Source organism: Anser anser (genome assembly GCF_964211835.1).
Source record: "Anser anser genome assembly, chromosome: 1".
NCBI lineage: Eukaryota > Metazoa > Chordata > Aves > Anseriformes > Anatidae > Anser > Anser anser.
This window is the reverse complement of record NC_139720.1, coordinates 61,171,675-61,191,942: the sequence shown is the minus strand read 5'-3', so window position 1 is coordinate 61,191,942 and position 20,268 is coordinate 61,171,675. Positions and strand designations below refer to the sequence as shown.

The 20,268-nt window shown below is 42.6% G+C and overlaps 1 protein-coding gene across 2 annotated transcripts in view; it reads left to right on the top strand.

Annotated features, from left to right (window-relative positions):
• Nucleotides 1-19,592: 19,592 nt before the first annotated feature.
• TRIM24 (tripartite motif containing 24) overlaps nt 19,593-20,268 on the top strand; it is a 65,104-nt gene continuing 64,428 nt past the window's right edge. For both annotated transcript variants that reach the window (XM_083820844.1, XM_083820843.1), the window contains exon 1: nt 19,593-20,117. In XM_083820844.1, the coding sequence (XP_083676970.1) occupies nt 19,727-20,117 (391 nt within the window). In that variant the 5' untranslated portion in view covers nt 19,593-19,726. The remainder of the gene's footprint in view (nt 20,118-20,268) is intronic.

The window sequence follows — 20,268 nt, the reverse complement described above, 5'->3', positions numbered from 1 at the left end:
CTTCCACTGTATATTCCAGTCTTACTGAAGAAAGAAGACAGTAAGAATAAGCTGAGGGTACCAGAAAAATAAATATATTCCCTGTAATTGCTTTGTTTTCTCTGTGAAACAAAACTTGCATTAGCTAGCTCGTTTTATTAGCTGCCACTGCAGGTAATAGTCACAAACTTTACTGAAGGGAAGGAAAATAAAGCTCTCACTCCAGAGATGCAGAGGGCAGCTGATGTCCAGGCTAAAGCACTCTGCCAAACACTTCAAGGAGCCCGGGGCCTGTTGCCAAGGCACTGCTGTGTGATTGCTGCAGTCATGATAGACCGAGGAGAAAGTCCACATGCCAGGAAGAGTTGGCAGGTGCAGGACTCAGGTAAGTCATGCCACAGTAGAGATTACATGATGCCTGATTAAAGGGTTTTTGGCTTTCATGTATCTTCAAAGGTATCTGGATCTTGCTGGCGTCATAAGCAATGACGGTTTGTTTTTATTGCCTAGACTGAATGAGGGATCTTTAGTCAAATTATGTTACATTTCTATATATTGTCTGTTTTAGAGACAGATCTGCTGTTTAACTGTTAATATTTGGGTGTGCAATATGATGTTTGTCTGAAAGATCGCTAATATCTATAAAATAAGTAGCCCTTTTTTATTTGAGTGATCTACAAGATTGTGTCAGTTGTTTCTGCTTCAGCTTGTGAAGTTTGAGCTTAAACATGATTTTTTGAGCGTGCTTTTTGAGGTGATGCTGTACATGTAAGAGGGCACACAAACTCCTGTTTGTCTGAATACGGAGAGTCTCCAAAGGCAGAATACCTTGTCTCTGCTACAATTCCCAGCCATTTTCTAGCTAAACCGCTATTTCTCTGCCTTTTTTTTTTTTTTTTAAGCCAAGCTTGGCAGTCTGTTCTTGGCTTTCTTTTACTTTTCTCATAAAATCGACCCACACATAGCCTAGATTCCTGAATGGTATCTGGTGAAAAATTTCCACCTTCTTGTGCTATATATATATTCCTATGTCTTGAACAGCAGCATGTTTCTGTGTTTTGAGTAAAGACTGCAGTAATTTTAGATATCTGCCTCCATAAAGGAGCATCAGTGTTTCTTACATGTATTCATAATGAGAATTTATTCACTATTTTCACAGAGGTTTAACCTCATTTCCAAAATGAGGTTGTTCTTGTTCTCCAAGTTAAACAACTAAATATATATATTTTTATTCTGGGAGCCTGCCCACCAAAGCCCATATGTATTTATATGTATACAGCAGTTGAAGTAAAGAGCCTTATTCAGGAGAGGCTTTTAAATGTGTGCCTTCTTTTTAAGCGCCTACTGAGCGTAAGTTAAGTGCGCGTTCACACGCTTTTCTGAGTGGGGTTGCGCTGAAGAACAGGCTTGTTTTCTGGATTCAAAACCTCCACTGAAACGCCACTGCCTAGCTCGCTTGCTGCTTGCAAGGCTGACAGCAGCAATGAGGTATAAGCCATAGCTCACCCTTGCCTCACCAGCAATAAGCATGCACAGCAGACATCACACCTCATGATACAACAGTTACGCAGGTGAGATCATGCTACAGTACCCTGCCTTTTCTGCAGTGGAAGCACAAAGATGAAGGCCATGGGCCCCAGAATACAGCCGTGATGAGGCGGCATCTATGCGATGACATTCAATTTTCTTATATAATCAGAGCACTCGATTACAGACTGGAAGACATGCTTACACCGCACTACAATATTCTGTGCAGCAAATGAGGCTGGGTTAATTCCCTCACAGGCCAGGCAGGGCTAAGAGGGCACAAAATTCACTACACGGCGTGCTTGCGTCCTGGCCCTGGCAGCCCCCGCGCCCTGGGAACGTGGCCCCGTGCTGACAGCTCTCGCAGCACGGCACAATGGGGTAGCTTGGGCTCTTTGTTATTATCGGCTAATAAATGATTTCTCTTTTGGATTCCTGCTGCAGCCCCGCTCTCGCACAGGGTATCGATTGGGTGGAGCAGCTGCAAGCGCTGGGAACAGCTCAGGCTCTTCCATGCTTCCAGTTGTTTTCTTGGATTAATGTTGGGTTAATTTCATCTCTGTGAAAACAATGATTTTTGATACGAGACCCGTCTCTCTGGGCTAATCTGGCAGGTTCAGCCATAGCTCACGTAAGCTGGAACATTAAGGCTTATTTTGAAGAGAGGGAATGTGAGCCAAGACACAAATATGGGCCCCTATTTTCCTCTGAAAAATATGATTAGTTTTTCATTTTCCTCTCAGGCAGTGTTAGGCTACTCCCTGGAGTGAGCAAAGGGTCCTTTCTATTTTGTAGATATTTGGGGAAATTACCTCGGCCTTATTGGTCCATAAGTCACTTTCGAAATGTTCTAGATACCGCACAGGCAGGGAAAGACAGCCTGTGAGCAGAGCACAAAGCCTAGAAACAACTGAGATTCAGTGCGAGGGCAGCAGCCACACTGCGCAAAACAGATAAATCAGGAGGATTGCATGGCTGTGCTCTTGTCTTTTCCCTGTGCAAACTCAGGGAGAGCATGAAAGCTGCTCTGTGTAGTGAAGACGTATGAAAAAAGACATGCTGGAAGAAATATTTATGTAGTATTAGCATATTTGCTGCTGTAAATGAGTTTGGGCTAATTATTTATCAGGCCACACAGGGATAAGAAGGGGGGATAAGCTCCTAATATCATATTAGGAAAAATTAATTAAACAGAATAAACATAATTTATTTGATTCTGCTATTTCCTTATTTCGATTGCTTGACTTAGCAATCTTGGTAATGTTCTTTAACAAATTGTTTATTTTCTTAAACAGAAAAAAGATAGAAAAATGAAAATGAGCTGGAAATAGACAAATTCCATCATGATCCCTCATTTTCCTCAGCAGAATGAGAACTGCAGAATTAGCACAGATTTCTGCTACTTGAGCTAATGGAGTGCCACTACCAGTCACGGGCTGTCATCCTCTGAGTAAAGCACTCCCAGAAGAGGATTGCTGATGAGCACTGGTGAGAAACATGAACTGAGGATTTGCTTCTTGGCTGGGGTGACAAGTAATCAGGTAGATGAATACTCCAGTTGCAAGCTAATCTGCTGTGTCTCCCTCAGCCTCTCACCATCCTTGTCCTTTGCCTTCCCCACTTCATCCCAGACCCAGTCTCCTCACATTGCCAGTCACAGTAGGTCTCCCCGTATGAAATCCCTTGCTCCCAGTCTGCTGGCTGGGCCATTCTAACTCCCCAGATCCCTTCTCCAAGCCCTGTTCCTCCTGCACAGCTCTGGGATCCAGTATATCTGAGATTTTCTTCGTGGTGCATTTGAACAACTCTCTCCTCCACACCCTTGATTCCACCAGTGGGGCTGCTGACACCCAAGGAAGAGCAGCCCCCAAGCTTGGTGTCTGAGTGCCTAGAAATCTTACAGCCCATGGTAGCAGATAGTTATCCATAGCAAATGGGATTTTATGAAACTCAGTTGTTAAAACCATCTATATTAAATATGCACCATGACCTTCCATACACTTACTTCATAAGGATAAAAACTGCACTTTCCTGACACAGATGATATCATTTGTCAGTTTTTAAGTCCTAGCACCAAAGTTGAGAGATCTAGGCTTTCTCAAAGTAGTCATCAGAATTTTTAAGCGTAGCATATTTTCCCCTACAGCCTGTCAGACGTCAGACTTGTCAAAATTGTTTTTGCACTAATTCCCATGAGAATGAGTGTCAAATACCAAGTCCTGAATTATACAATTTCATATTGTTCAGATAGGACAACATGGTTGATACATTTACTCTTACAAGAAAAAAAAAAAAGAATTCCAATATCTTTAATGACCACTGTACAGATTTCTGTTCGATAGAGAAGATAAGAAATGTACTTGCAAACAAGAAAAATGAGATTCTGCTGTGCCAAGGTCTATATTTGGTGTAGTTCAAGGTGACTGGTGTACAGCTCAGCTTCTAACATAACATTTCCCCAACCTCTGCAGTCAGTCCACCACGGCTCCTTCACACTGGGTATTTGTTATCGACATTAAAGTTGGACAGACCTGACTTTGGCTAGTAGGAGGAATCCAGGCGGCCTCATACCTCCACCTGTGTTGGCTAAATCTTGAACAACGCCTGGAATGAGACTAGGATCTAGCTGTCACAGTCCCCTTATTTCAGCTTTTCCTTCCATCCCTTGCTCCCTCCTTTTTCACAGATGTTTCCTTTTGTTGTCTGCTTAAGAACAGTCTTTCTGAGATGTTAAAACTGTGACATTTGGAGAACTGCTGTGACTCTCTTAATAGATAGCCTCCAAAAAAATGTTAGAGACAGCTGGGCACAACTACAATTTCCGTGCTTCCATGTGACCAACAGACAGCACAGCATGCTGTGCTTGAGGTTTTCTAGCAACCTGAACTTGCTATTCAGAGCCAACACCAGAACAGGAAGCTAAGTTCCCTTCCCGTTCAGCTCTTGTGCCTTCTTGTTTGTAGGTCTCTCTGTCAAGGGAAGGACTGGACTTTGACAACAGCTCCAGTAGAAGTTCCAGCCCATCTCAGTGAACTTAATAACTCTCTTTTCCAAAATAGCAACAATAATACATTTTCTTAGTGTCTCTTTAAGCCTGTTAAACAATCATATTTTCTACATACAGATTCTCAATAGCTAATGAGGACAAGATTTATTTTTTTTTAAATGAAACCCAGACGTTTTTGCATTCCAAATATTTTTATTCTTCAGCTTTTTTTTTTTTTTCCTTTTTTTCTATCTTTGTTAAAGGGTTTATAATTTGCTGTAGTTCATGTTGCCACAGGAGTAAGCAAACTAAGATTTATGCATTCTAAACCCCGAACGCTATCCCAAAACATGTTTAGCAATACAGTTTTGTACAGTGCCACAGTTGCTTTAATACACTTGACCCTCTGGGTCTATTTATTTTACTGAAATTTGACTCAGCAAAGTTAAATCCCCCTATATCATTCTTCAAGACAACTCATTTTATGTCTGGATACAAACCAATTCACCTCATAAGCCACATAATCAACTCCTGCCTTAACGTGCCAGTTAGCACTAGTGCAGTAGAGTGGAAAAAAGAAAGAAATTGAGATGACTTTATACAAATGCACTTAATTTCTATAGGATGCTTCATGGGTATCAGAACAATAGAGGGTTTATTATCTACTATGTCTACCAACACTGTTTTTCCTTGGCTTAGGTAACATTTTCCTGTAAGAGAATGGCAGCCTACTGTCATTTTGTTAAGCAAAATTCTTGAATGGATCCCATGAAGTAAGCCATCTTTTGGCTTGTTTTTACTTGATATTAGAGAAACTCCTCTGTAATGACAAGCTCTGAAGCAAAATCTAAAAGACAATATTTTCTCTGTTTGAAAGATTTCTTCATACGATTGCAAATAAGAAACTTATGGAAACAGATATTACTCTCCAGTTACTTCATATTCTTCAGTCCACATGATTTACGCATCCCTCTTGCTATATAGTCTTTTGTGCAGATTTTGGAGTGTCTCTGTTTTATTCCAAAATAATTCACATAAAAATATCAAACAAGCAAAACAGAGAAATTAGCTGTGTAAGGATGCGCTGGAGTGAACTGCTCCAGGAAAATTACATTTATTTCCATGGTCAGGCTATAACAGACTGGTTGGGAGGTCTCTCTTTTGAACCTAAACATTATAAGTCCATTTGAAAATAACTTAGAGATGGTTAAATAAGATTTTAATCTTTTCTCCTCTTTTCTCCCTTCTCTTCCATTTTGGGTTAAATGCAAGATTCTGGGCAAAACAGTGTATTTCCTTAAGCCATAAAATATTTTTTCCCCATTTCAGAGAAATCTGCTTGGAATGTGTTCAGCCTCCTTGCTCTCCAGGCTCCTAGTCTGGCCAAGCAGACTAGGATGATTCTACCTGGGCTATTTTTCTCTTTTCTTCTTCTCCCCATTTAGCTAAATCCATGCAACCCTAGAGGAAGGACTTGTAACCCAACATACAGCAACATCCTTGGCTGAGAGCCCAAAAGCTCTCAGTATTCTTAGGTTCCAACATACCAGCTCTCTTGTTACTCAAAATACAGCTTCTCACCTTCTTCATTTTCCTCACCCTGCCTGACTACAGCATTTCTAGGCTACATCAGGGTTGTGATGCCCACTGGACTTCAGCCTGAGCAGGAAATGACTGAAATACTGCTTTTATGAAGACTGATGTATGAGAGGTAATTGTTGGTTGCTTGTAAGTCTGAATCACTCAATTGTTAGTGGCTTGCAATATCACTAACGAAGTTTCTTTTTTCCTCTACCTTGTAGAAGTGAAAGAGGCTCTTTTCTTTGGCTTCCTATATTTCCTCTGAAAGTCCTTAGGCATTTTTCTTAATATAGCCCTGTGCCTCGGCTACAGCACATCACAGATAATCGTATAAGAACAGTGTGGTATATCTGATATGACTACTGCATGACTCTGATCTGACATGATCTCGCTGTAATGCTGTTGGGACATGATTGCTATATTGCAGTGAGCATAGAGGTGGCACAGTGTTAGAGGGAAAGCATAAAGGCTACAATAGAAATGCAGGAAAATTGGGACAGAATGCAGTGAAGTGTGGCAAAAATTGAGTAAAGGAATGGAAAGACTGAAATGGAAGAGAAAATTAACATTAAATACATTCAGGAAAAAATACTGAAGGGTGAACACTGCTAATGTCTGCAGATACTGGAAATGCAGATACTGTGACAATGAGAAGAGAATGGATTTTTTTTTTTTTTTAATAGAGAAGAATGCACTTAGGGAAAATGAGGTAGGAAAACAAAAGGAAAACATTAACAAATGCACCCAAAATTATGATAGTCTTTGGACTGCGGCATCATATTCTGGGGCAAGAGTGGGACTTGTAACTTGAGATATTTAGCATTCACGTCTGGGCAAACCTGTAGAAAATTACTGAGGGGAAAAAGTCTGCACTGGCCTGTTGGATAAGCATCAATTATGTGAAGCAACTTCTATATCTTGCCTTCTATAATTCAGTGGACAAGTAAGTATATTTTTATGTAGTTTTATCGCAGCTATCTCCTTTTAGCAGATTTTTTTTTAAAGTTAATATACATATATTTTTAAAACACTCCTATCTTGGTTGTTCAATTTTCTCAAGGGAGAAAGAGTTGTCATGCTTCCAGGTCAATACAGATTCTATTCAGGTCCATTTTCACATCAGTCCTTCTTACTTTGGCACACTCCTGTGATTAGTCAAGTAGAAGCTAAGAAATAAAATAATATATTGTACTGGGCTTACATGACAAGGGTTTGATAGCAGGGAGCTACAGGGGTGGCTTCTGTGCGCAGAGCCCAGCAGCTGCCCTGTGTCAGATCAGAGCCAGCTCCCGCTGGCTCCAAAAAGGACCCACTGCTGGCCAGAGCCAAGCTATGAGCAATGCTGGTTGCACCTCTGTGAGAGCAGTTTTAAGAAAGGGAAAACCTGTTGTGCAACAGCAGCTGGGAGAGAGGAGTGAGAAAATGTAGAGAGAAGCAGCCCTGCAGCCCCCCAGGTCAGTGCAGCAGGAGGGCAGGAGGTGCTCCGGGCACACAGCACAAGTTCCCCTGCGGCCTGTGGAGAGGCCCCTGGTGGAGCAGGCTGTCCCCCTGCAGCCCATGGGTCCCACACGGAGCAGATCTCCACGCTGCAGCCCGTGGAGGAGCCCCCGGTGGAGCAGGTGGATGTGGCCTGGAGGAGGCTGCGGCCCATGGAGAGCCCCCGCAGGCATAGGCCCTGCTCCGGCCCTGCTCATGTGCTGGAGCTGCAGCCCGTGGAGAGGAGCCCTCTTCTCCATTGTATTTTCTTCCCCTCTTCCTTTTGAGGAGGGGGAGTGCGAGAGGGGTTGTGGTGGCGTTCAGCTGCCCAGCAGGGTGAAACCACCACGTGTATTTTGTGAAGGTGGACTAACATTTTCAGTCACTCTATGAAACCGTGGTTAGGGACGTTAGGACAGACTGTCAGGAAGTACAACTTGGTCTAGTTCTATCTACTTCAGTGGAGTTGTGCTGAAGTGGTTTTGCTGATAATCTGAATTTTAGGTATTATTTCTTATGATCTTTTCAATACAGTATAATCTCTGGAAAATGCATAACTTGGAATAATTTTCTTTTGGTCCTTATCTGAAATGAAAATCATGTCATTAGCTGTAAGTTTTGTCCCAAGATGGAGTAAAATGGACTCAGTCATTACTTGAGAGCAAAAGCAAATTTGCAATATTCTTTCTTATTTTAATCTTTTACTGGATGACAATAATGGCAAATTAGAAAGTACTTCTGAGTTCCAACTTCATTTTAATGTTTAGGATATCTGCTGGCTGAACATTTTATATGATTTCCAATTACAACAGTTTGTGAGACATCTCAGTCTTTGAGGTCCCTCACAACATACCCATGGGACAGGAAAATTCTATTTTTGTGTAAATGCAAATGGAGCTGTAGACTCTCTAATTCGGCCAGGGAAGCATGTGATATTTATTAAAAAAAAAAAAAAAAAAGTCAATCTGGTTGTCTTTGAACCCAGAGTATGTCTCATATGTCTCTAACAGATGAACCAACACCCTTGATCCTAGCTGAAAATTCAAATTATACCTTTAAAAACCAAAATCAAACCCAAAAACATTAAAATTAAAGATACTGTAGATTAAGATATTCCTTTGCAGTACAGCTTGTTTGAAAGGAAATAAAGGAAATAAATTAGGCATTTAGATAGTTACATACTGCCCATGGTTCTGTAGAGTTGCATATATCTGCAAAGAAAACAAATCTGGAGTGCTGCATTGCACAACTTCATAACACTGCAGTTAGATTTCTCCTTGTATTTACAGACTGGTTTATTTTAAAATCTATTCAAGCATTGTAAAGTCATAAATATGCAGCTCCACAGATCTGGAGGTCAGATTTCTGTGACTGTAATAGATAGCTTCCGCTTATGAAGCTCTCCAATTTATGGTCAAACTCTGCTTGCTTTACTTGCATGTTTGATTTACAATGGAAATACGCGTGTGAGTGAATAAGCAGGTTTTGTCACAATATTATATGGCTCCACAGTGCTGACGATGCTCCAACTGAAAAAATAAAAATAAAAAAAATAAAAAATATACTCACGTGCACTAAGGCGCTAATCTAAAAGGGGCAGAATATGTGGAATATGATGGTTTGGTAGGTACATTTCTAAGAGGTGTAACAGCACTTGCACAGTTTTATAGGAACGATAATTGAATCAAGATATAAGGCTGTTTTTCTCTCCTTGCTAGTATTTCTGAAGGTTCATACCAATAGAGTAGAAGCCTCATTTTGACTCCTCTAGTAATATTATGAATTTTAAATAAAACAGGTCAACAGATACAAAAGCTGGCATCAGTCTTAACCTCTTCAATTTTGCCTGCACATCAGCATGCAGCATGTTGGATTATGCAAACCTCCAGTCTTATTGTTTGCTACAACTGTGAAAAGGGGCAGAAACTAAAATGTATATATATAATATATAATATATATAATATAATATATAATATATAATGTATATATATAATATAGCTGGAAGTCATATGTGGAAAAGCAAAGGCAAAATTAACTTTGCCTATCTCCCACCCTTCTCCCCCACATACTAACTATACATGAAGACTTTGAGAAGGAAATGCTCTTCGATTTTTCTGTATTTGCCTTGGTCCATAAATGTCTTGTGCTAATTGAGAGTACAATGTGTGAGTTTTAGATATTTTCTATTTAAAGTTCCTATATATGCAACCTATGTCCTTTAATTTCATTATCATATAATCTCATAAGAATTAATACCACAGTTCTTTCAATACAACAGAATGAAAAAGCATCTAGAGAGGCTTGGGATTTGTGTTGGGGCTTACACAAGTCAGAGTGTAGGTGTCTCCCATGGCAAAGTCAGCTTTCAGAGCCATGAGGCCAGATGAGCGCCTTGACCGTGTGCAATAGTCTTGACTTCAGTCTAGATACAAATGGCTGGAGGGCCTGGAAGGAATTATTACAGGTTAGACAGTCTTGTGCCTATCTAGTGTGGCTTTTAGCCAGGTTTGTGACATGCTTATCCTATATTTCATTGTCTCACCATCTATTCAGGGCTGTTCAAAGAAGCTGCATAATAAAACCGATGAGCTGGTTTGGCTCCAGCTGGTCCTGATGGCTCTTGTCCATTGCAGGTCCAGCTTAGTAGCGTGGAAGAGACTTAGGACACAGTGAAAGGGAAAATCTAAAATAGTTTGGAGGCTTTTTAAGAGGTAAATGTCATTTAGTAGCTAATTGCTACTGCAAATAAAATTTTCAGTAAAAAAAACAAGATAATGTTTGTTACAAGATAATGTCTGTAATATCTTTCTGTTAGGAAATCTGTAGCATGCTGCTTTGGCTTAAATTAACTGATTCTGAATTTTCTAATGAGCTTTGCTTCATTGAATATCAACTCTGTAAAAGTAGCAACGTGTATAAACAAAACAACCCTTCTTACTTTCCCTGTATATGCATTCAGAGCCCTATCTCCAAATAACCTTAGAGAAAGTTCTCATTGCCTTTTTCTTCTCGTTAGTTCAGCATAGCCAACAGTAAGGCCCCTGTTTACATAAAGCAAATGTGCAATGATGCAGCAAAATCAATTTAGTCACACTGATGCAAATCCCTCATACAGATGTGATGCCTGTGTGCAAAGTAGGGCGTTTCTGAACACACATAGTATTTAAAGCAAAGTGAAAGACAGAGATTTTATTCTTCTCAACTGATTCCTTAACATGATTCATATAGGTGCTCCTGAAAGCCTAAGCTAAAATAAAAAAAAAAGACTTCCTGGTCAAAAATATGGGTTTAATTTGACCAAGGTTCAATTAGCAGTATCATTGGTGATGAAGAAATATCTTGACCTTTAGGTTGCAAGTTGCAGTAGCTTAACAGGTAGATTAATACTTTAAAAACAAAACAAAATACCTTTTACATTTAAACTGAGCATATTTGACCTTAAAATCATTGAGAAAATAAATATGTGATTGCATAACTCCATTTTACAGTTACTTTTCAGAAAAGAAGTGAAAATGGATGTATTTTTGGTCCTGGGCTGTTCTTAGTAATTTAATGTGATCTGTTCTCAACAAGAAGGAAAACAAACCTCTGACACTCAATAAGCATAAGAACAGAACAAAATGTACCTTACTGTGGGTATTCAGCCAAAGATCTACGGACAAAAAATTGCACAGCCTATGAAGGTATTACTGAAAACCAGGTGGGGTCAGCAAGAGAGATGACAGTTGGAATACCAGCAATGAGAGAATGACCATTTTTCTTTGCAGTCTGCAAGGGTGTGGGGAATCTGGTATTTAGTTTTTTTCCTTAAAAAAAAGAAAAAAAAAAAGAAATGTTTCAGAAAATTGTGAAGTTGCTGAAATTTAACAAAATTTCGAAAGTTCTGGTAATTTGGTAAATGTTTTGGTAAATGTCTTTTAGACATTTTTGGAACAAAAAATTTCAAATACTTTATGTTGCAGTATAACATTTATTTAACATAATAATAAATGAAAGAGCAAAATTCAAACAGAGTATTTTTATTGAAAGCACAGTTTTTAATTGATTATGGACTATATCCTAAAATCTTTTCTTTACAAAGTATTTAAAAATTGGGGAAACTTTTTCCTAATTTGAATGGAAGAACATTCTGAAATCTGGGAATCCTTCGCTAAACAAAATATTTGTTGCCCTCACAGCTAAGATAGCAGTACCAGAGGTGCTGCTTTCAGTGCTCACATTAGAGAAGTGGTAAAAATACGGCATATGCGGCTTCTTTTCCATGTGCATTCACCTACTACTGTCATTACTGATGTTGAAAGTGATTGTTAAAACATTTTCCCCTCACCCCCATCCCAAGAAAGAAAAAGAAATTTAGGAAGTCCCTTTTTAGGAGTGAAACAAAGACAGACTCTCATCCTCATGGATTACAGTCTCCCAGTGGACTCAGGTGACTTGAGAGATACTTTGAGTTCCAAAGAGAATTTGGACCTACAGAAACATACATTCACAGGAGTTCACAATACTTCATTCTTTCTAGCAACAGCACTAATGTTAACAAGAACCCTAGCAGGAATCCTCATCAGAGAAAGAGACGGGGGCAAGGGAAGTGCTTAGACAGGTAGGAAGCTAAGCACTCAATTATCATTGCATTTAGAATCCACAGGCATTACGGCTATACCCCCTACTGTATAATTCCTGAGATTACTGAGATTTAACAAACAGAAGCTGTGGCCCCCACTGGATAATTCCCGAGTTCCTTGAAATGAGTCTAATACCCAACAGGGTTGCTCGTGCTGCTGCAGACAGCTATTTCTGCCTTTTATATGTCAGAAAAGGAACTGGATGTGACGGATTTGGAGCTGCCCTGTGATAATTTAGGAATATGGTCTGTTGGCCTGGTTATTTGGACAAATATCTGAGTTTAACTCATTAAGGGTGGACTTGCAACTCCATTCCTAAATTCTCTTTTGGGCAGTCTGTACTGACGATGCTGGGGTGCTCCACTTCCATTGATGTTGTGCAGCCATGGAGCACAAGGGCTTTAACGGGAACAGACATAGTTTTGAACCACAGCACCTCTGCACGGGCAGTCCTAGCATCCTGCTCATGCCTAGGAGAGATGTATGCCTCCAAATGTCCACTGGGGATTAGAGATGGGATCTGTTTGATGAAGTGATTGGCTAGAGCATTGTTGGGAGACACTAACTGGGATGTCTTCATGGTTAGCCATGTTAATGCCAGGTGATCGTGAAATTGTCTAAGAAAGTGAAGGTTAACCGTAAAAATTACATTTCTGAAGAAAAAGGAGTTTTGCATAACACTGTCATTTTCAGCATTTTTGTCTAGTGCTAGGTGTTTGGAGTTGTCATGTTGACTCTCCCTTTAGGCAAGTCCCTTTTCTGTGAAAGAGGACCGTAATACCTAATCAGATGACCCTCAGGTCATCTTGCAAAAGTACTTGCAAAAGTACTGTGACATCTCCGAGCATGAAACTAAAGGGGAATTGTGTAGTAGTGTTGCTTTTGCTTTTCCACAGTTTATGCTGGAGGCATGTTGGGTGGAGCACTGGGAAGGTCATGGGGTGGCTGGCCTACTCCAGGGTGTTGGACCAGCCTCATGGAACAGCTTGCCCAGAGAAGATGTGGATGTCCCCACCCCTGGAAGTGTTTAAGTCCAGGTTGGATGGGGCTTTGGGCAGCCTGGTGTAGTGGCAGGTGTCCGTGCCCATGTCACGGGGGTTGGAATTCGATGATCTTCAAGGCCCCTTCCAATTGTGAGAAATATCTCAATAATTTTCTCAGATAGGGTCTTCTGTGAAGCTATTTTGTTCACAATTGCAATGGCAGGTGTCCTGCAAGCAGGAGCCCCCAGCAAAAGTCTATCATAACCTTATATTCCCTATTACCCATGCTTGATTCCTCACATTTCCTCATTGGCTGAGTACTACAGGTTCACAAACTACTCGATGCTTATTACTATACCATACATGTACAATTTTATTTGACCAACCATTAATTTCTCCTCTTCCTTTTTTTCTTTCTTCTCTTGTGACTAGAAGGCCCGTGATTTTTTGTTTTTACTGATTTTGCACTGCTTGTCCTGTTTTTCTTGGCTATTCTCCTTATTTTGGGACAGTGGGACCTTCCCCTTATCTGCTTAACATACTCCCTACTGTTATGTCACTGTTATGCCTGCACAATCACTTTCGAATATGCAAGCTTAGTGGAATTTTCCACTGCAAAAACACATTCTACTGCAAAAACACAACTTTGTTTCTCACACAACCTAAGCCATTCTATGATTCTGTGATCTGTGGGGAGCTTCCAGCACAGATGAAGTCTTGTCAAGTGATTCTCTTCTTGATTGTGAAAGAAGAGTGCCACTGTTTATCTGCCAGTTCCTGAAGAAATATTTGACACAGGTAAATGGTACATATAATAGGGCACAAAAGAGGTTTCCAAGAAACCATCTTGTAATTCAGAAGTAAAGATTTTGTGCACATGCGTATGTTGGGTGAGTGTAGTATAGAAAATACGAAGTTAAAAATTCTAAGGAAAAAAATCTCAACCAGGTTTCTGAATGTTCTCTCACTGTTTCCTGGCTGAGTGGATGAGTATGTAGTTTACTGTAGCTTTATGGATTCTTGATTGTGGAGTTCAAAAAGGCAGCCTGTAGGCCTAAACCATATTGTAGATTAGTTTCTAATTCAGCCAGCATAGCTAGTGAGGCACTACGTTCATTCACTGCTTATTCTAGCTGTGATGGTATGTAAAGTTCTCCTGGTTCACCGTTGCTGGGAAAGCTAATGTATTACATCTCCCTAACTGACTTTCTAATGCATTCATCTCACCCCCAGTGAACATCTTTTATATTTCATGGTTTTCATTCAACAGCAAAAACAACCATATATTAAGATATCCATTTGTCTGGAAGCTGGAATAGAAAATGCTGTATATTCTGGGGCAGATCTTCCCATTGACTGCTTTGTGTTGCTGCTGGTGGATTCTGGCCAAAAAGCTGCTACGTCCACCTCTTGGATGACCACAGTAGCAGAAGCATTTTTTAATGATACAGATTGAGTGCTGAGTCTTCTCTGCCACTTCCTTCCCTGTTGCCACATAAAGGATAAAACTGAGCTGTCCAGATCACATTGCCAGCCACACAGCTCTATTTTGGTCCATGAGAAAATTTTGGAAAGAGACTATTTATTGTCACATGGCAGTCTTGGGAGGAGGAAATGTGCATGTCAATGCTTAGGGGTAATCCAGGAGGGGTTGTGTTTTGTAAGACCTAGTGACTACTAGAAAATCTAGAAATACAAGAAGACAAACAGTGAACCAGAGACAAAAGGAAGAAATCAGAGTCAACAATTATATTCTGAGCCTATGAAGCTCCTAATTATGAGCCCTCTGTTGAGAAGTTCTGCTGGATAGTCAGCGGCCATTGCATTCTGTGGTTGAAGCTTCTTGTAGAGTGTGTTGCAGGAACCTAGACTGAAAATGGCAAAGGCCTAGGCTGTGGTGACAAAGTCTACATCTAAAGAGAAGGCAAAATGCTGAGGGAACAGTACTACTTCTAGAATTTGCTTTAACTGGGATGTCCAGAAGAAGGACAGGGTGTAATAAAACGCACACATTGTGAACGTATCAAGTAGCATAGCGAACTCTTAAAGAGTGTGGAAGATGGAGGAAGAGATGAAGTAATCTGTTTCTAGTTGTTTCCTGCAGCTAGTCAATGTGACTTCCAGATTTTCTAAGCTGACTCTGCATGAACTTGTCACGATCCTCATTTTGCCTCTATTGGTTTGTCTCATCCCAGTGAAACACTGAGGAACCCAACAAGTCAGTGGCCTGCTTCTGACAGAAACTAGATCAAACTGGCTGCTGCTTTTAAACTGAAAACATTTTTCAGACTTTTTCCAAGCAACCCCAAGCAGCTCAACCTAGAGTCCCTGTGTCACAGATTATTGAAATTTGAAATCCTATATTGAATAAAAATTTTACTACTTGTCTTTGGAGGGCAACTGGGACATAGATGTGAGGGCGATCTGTGTTATCCCGTTGACAAACTTAAGTTCTGCAGATGAACAGCCCAAGTTGCCATCCAGGATTTACTTGGTTTTTGGATTCAAGATTTGCAATCTCTCCCTCAGTAGTCTAAAAGAATTATTTGTGGGGCCTTTGGAAGCAGAAAGTTGTTTGGTTTGCTCCGGATTCCCTGCTACTTCTTGTTTTTGAATGGCCTGGACTACAGTAAGTGTAGTTCCAGCTGGTCAGCCCCATACAGCTACCCGAGGTATGCCTAATACTAAGTTTTTTTCTCCACAGGGAAAACCTCTCTCCTGGGAACCCATTGTTTTATTAGAGGGCTCTCAAGATGAGGGTTGTTGTTGAGAATTCTGGGGAGTCTGTTTTACTTGTCTGACCTGTCTGCTGTCTACTCTAGTTTGGGATCATCCAGCTGACATTGCGTTGTCCCATCCCATTTCTCAACTGCGATTAACAATGCCGTGCATCAGTTCTGCCCAGGTAGGGATGGGCTGAAAGCAAGGCTGGCCGTCCTGTGCATTATGCTCTACATTTTGCTTTATTTTGCCCCTTTTTGCAATGAGGTACGGTTTTAGGGCAGTGGAGACTCCCCTTTTCAGTGGTTTCATGGCTTGAAGTTGAGGGTCTACAGGGGCTGAGATAGGGTAATTACCATGTGTACCCCTGCAGTTCATAGCCTGGATGCAGTCTGTCTTTGTAATGGCAGTAGAAAGTTTGCCTAATGATCATATTGATATAGTGATGGGCTCCCCCTTTTCCCAAGGTCTATGCCCCCTGCCCAACACACTGTCCAGTGTGTGATGAAGTATGATTCAGTGTTAGGGTCCAGTCCCTTGTTTAAAAACACTCCTGGTCCCCAGAAGCCATCCACCTCAGTTTGGTCTAACATACGACAATCTCCTCTGGTTAGGGAGATGTACCACAAATATTCAGTCTTGGTTTCACCAGGCTTCTGCCCATATTTTTCCTGCAAACTAGCCAACTGAAGGGGATCCCATGGAATGGTCTTTTTAATATTTCTTAGGTCGCTTCCTTGGACTCCAGCAGATGACTCAGTTTTAATAAGAGGGGATACTGTAAATTCATTAGGTGGCAAGAGTTAGATGAATCAGAGGTTGCTGTAGAATCTGAATCATCCAATTCATCCTCCACACTCAGATCTTGATTGGGGTCTTCCCAAATATCTCCATCCCAATCTTCTGGATTAGTTTATGGATCTTCTGTTAGCTTATGGATCTTTGCAGGATCTGGGGCCTGAGGGTTGGGGCACCCGAGTTATTATTTCTAGCTTGTCCTCTATGCTTTGTTTTGTCCTTTTCCTCCCCCAGTAATTTCTGTAATTGTTCTACTTGCAATGATAATGGTATTTCATGCCTTTTTCTTTGTTCAACCTCATCTCCTAACATTCTCATTTCACTTACTTTACAGTCCTTATACTGACTTGCTGCTTCCAAACACGTTCCCAACATTTTGCATATGATTCCCTTTTCTTTACCATTTATCAGTTTCTTTCTTGTGAAGTTTAACCACTCCTCTACTTTACTCCAGTTATTTCAGTTTTCGGCGATGGGTTAACTCTGTGCCTCCGTAAGCAGTCAGTGATTGAACATGCCATCCTGCTAACTATGCCAATATTTGTCACAGGTGAATGATTAAAACAAGTTCTCATCATGAGGTTAACCAAAAAGATTTATTAATCATGTTTAAATAGAATTAGTGACTAAACAGAAATGGTCGTCAAGCACTCTATTATGGTTACCTGGCAGTCGAACCTTCTACTACTTACTCTGCGCCAAATAATTAAGCTAGCTTGATGTGTACAAAATGTTGCTCAAGCTTGACGTATATATAAATGTTGCATGCATAAAGAAATGTTGCTTAAACATAAAATAAGGGATCTTTCAACCTTGAGGTTGAGTAACCTTGAGAGGCATCCCTATTCACAGGGGGATCACCACCATGCAGCCCACTGTCATGCAGAAGAGCTCAGCAGACTCTAGTGACTACAGATATTTACACTGTAAAATCGTTGGCTTGTAGTCAAACTTCTTCCTTTTACAGGCATACATTATGTGCTATTTTTCTCTTTCTTGGTAGTAATTTCTCAACTATATCAGTTCTGGGTAGGAATTCATGTTTTGGGCAGTTGGTTTAGTTCCTGACATGGCATGACTCTGCACAGTTTTGCAAAGTTTGCATACCAGGTCAACTTCAGATAGGCCTGCTTATCAGCAATGCCTGAACCAAAGAACCATCAGCGTGAGGTAGAGGGGATGTACCCATCACACAATGATGGCCAGAAGCTGTGTGTCTGTGGTCCAAAAGTAGCACGGCTATGTTAGCATAAGGGGGTGCCGCATCTTTATTAATTATTTCCACATTTTGTGTGAGTAATGCAGTTACATTTTGAGGCTTTCTTCTTCACTCTGTTATCTTCCTATAGTGAATGGCTGGTTGTATTGGGATGGCTATTTCTTAATACTTTTTGCTCTTGCCATGAGTACTCCTAATACGATTCCCTCACTAACAGCAAGGAGAGCAGGACTCTACACTCAAATTCAAATATTCCAAGTTCAAACATTTATTTTAAATCAGGTGCTGTTTGGATGCCATGCAACTACAGATTTTACAGCACGGTTTGAGTGCACTTTGCAAACATCCCAAGCAAACAAACTTTGCAGGAAACAAAATCGTATAATTTTAGTAATGTCTGGGACACTGGCTTTTCATGGGGATCATGATTTCCAAGAAAGCGTCTGTCCAAAACCTTTGCAGGATGGTCTTTGTACCTTTAGATAATCTCTATTTTCCTGTCTAGACACCTATTGGTGAAACAGCTTACACTAGTGACAGAAAATGTCTGGTTTGATGATCTTCCGGCTCTCTATCATTCCTCAAAAATACATTACTCGTTGACTTTCTAATCATGTTTGCTATCAAAACTAATCAAATGTACTTCAGTTATCACTTGCTTCCTGGCAGGCCTATTCCAGTGGCATTTTGATACTTTTTCACCTTGTAGAACCCGTATCATCATCATTAGCTTTAATTCCTGAGCCTGTTTCATCAGTAATGTTTACACGCTCTCAGCATGTTAGCTCCTGTCGCAAGGAGTTAGCAGCACATCATTGCACTGGGTCCCCTAGCCAAGATGGCGGCTGGAGAAAAAGGAGGGTGGGCTGTAAGCAGAGGGAGAGGCAGAAGGTGTGCTCCAGGAAAGCGCGGCTGGTGACATTTTTCTTTGTGTGTTGGCAAGACGAGAGCTCAGAAGGTATGGTTGGGCCCCTGTGTTGATATTTGTAAGCGGGGAATGACATTTCTCTCTTAAAAGTTCCTCACTGTAAGTCCAAAGCTGGTGCCTTCCCCCCCACCAACCTGTAGTATTGTTTTGTTATTATGGTGAATTATGGATGTGAGACATGCTGAATCACGACACTGCTCCTGTAAGCAGTTGTTCTATGAGCTAAAGAAATTAGTCTTTTGTCATGTGTGGCTTCTTTATGCTCCTGTTTACTAGCGGTTGACGCTAGGGTCTGGGTGGGATTGCCAAGAGGTGTTCTGAGCCTGGAACTGAAATGTAGGCAGTGTTTTATGCAGGGACGTGCACTTAAAGCGTTTGATGCAATAAAATTTTGTGTCCAAACCAGAACCGTACTTTTTCAGTTGTACTGATTCCCAACCAACTTCAGTCAGCTCATGCACCTGTGACTGGCGGTGTGCGCACCACACGCCAAACCGAACACAGATTTTCCACGGGCAACCCGCCCGCACGTAACACGGGTGGCGAGGAGCGCGGCCTCCGAGAGCGGACGAATCCCCCTCAGGCCCGTCCTGGGGCGGCCATCCGTGCCGGGGCAGCGAGAGCGGCGGGCGGGGCGCCGGCAGCGGGCGGGACCCCGCCAACGGCCGCCGTGGGCGGCGCCTCTCAGCGGGCGGCGGGGCCGGGCGGGCGCTCCCCGCACGTCGCCGTTAGGGGGCGTGCCCCGGGGAGGGGGCGCGGCGGCGGGGCGGGGCGGGGCGTGCCGGCCGTTGGCCGTGCGGCGCGGCGGGGCAGGCACAACCCCGCGGGCAGCGGCGGGGGCAGCGGGGCCGCCCCGCCTTCCTCCTCCGCTCTCCCCTCCCTCACCTCGGCGCTCCGGACAGGACAATGGAGGAGGCGGCGGCGGCGGCAGCAGCAGCGGCGGCGGCGGCAGCGGCAGGGGGGGCCCTACCCTGCCCGGCGGATCGCGGCGGGGCGGCGGCGCTGAGCGGGGAGAACGAGGCCGAGAGCCGCCAGGGCCCGTCGGAGCGCGGCGGGGAGGCGGCCCCGCTCAACCTGTTGGACACTTGCGGCGTGTGCGGGCAGCCCATCCAGAGCCGGCGGCCCAAGCTGCTGCCCTGCCTGCACTCGGTGTGCCTGCGCTGCCTGCCGCCGCCCGACCGCTACCTCATGCTGCCCCCCGCCGGCCCCCCCGCGCCCGCCGCCGCCCCCCACAAGGAGCCGCAGCCGCCGGCGCCCCCCTCCCCGCCCGGCTCCTCGCCCCTGCACTGCACGCCCGGTAAGGCGCCGGCACCCCCCGGGAGGCCCGCGTGTCGCGACAGGCGGGGGGGGAGGGGTGCTGTCGCGACGAGGGGCTCGACGGCAGGTGGCGGGGGCGGCGGGGCGGCGGGCTTCCCTGCGCATTTTTAATTCCCTTTTCAAATTTCCCA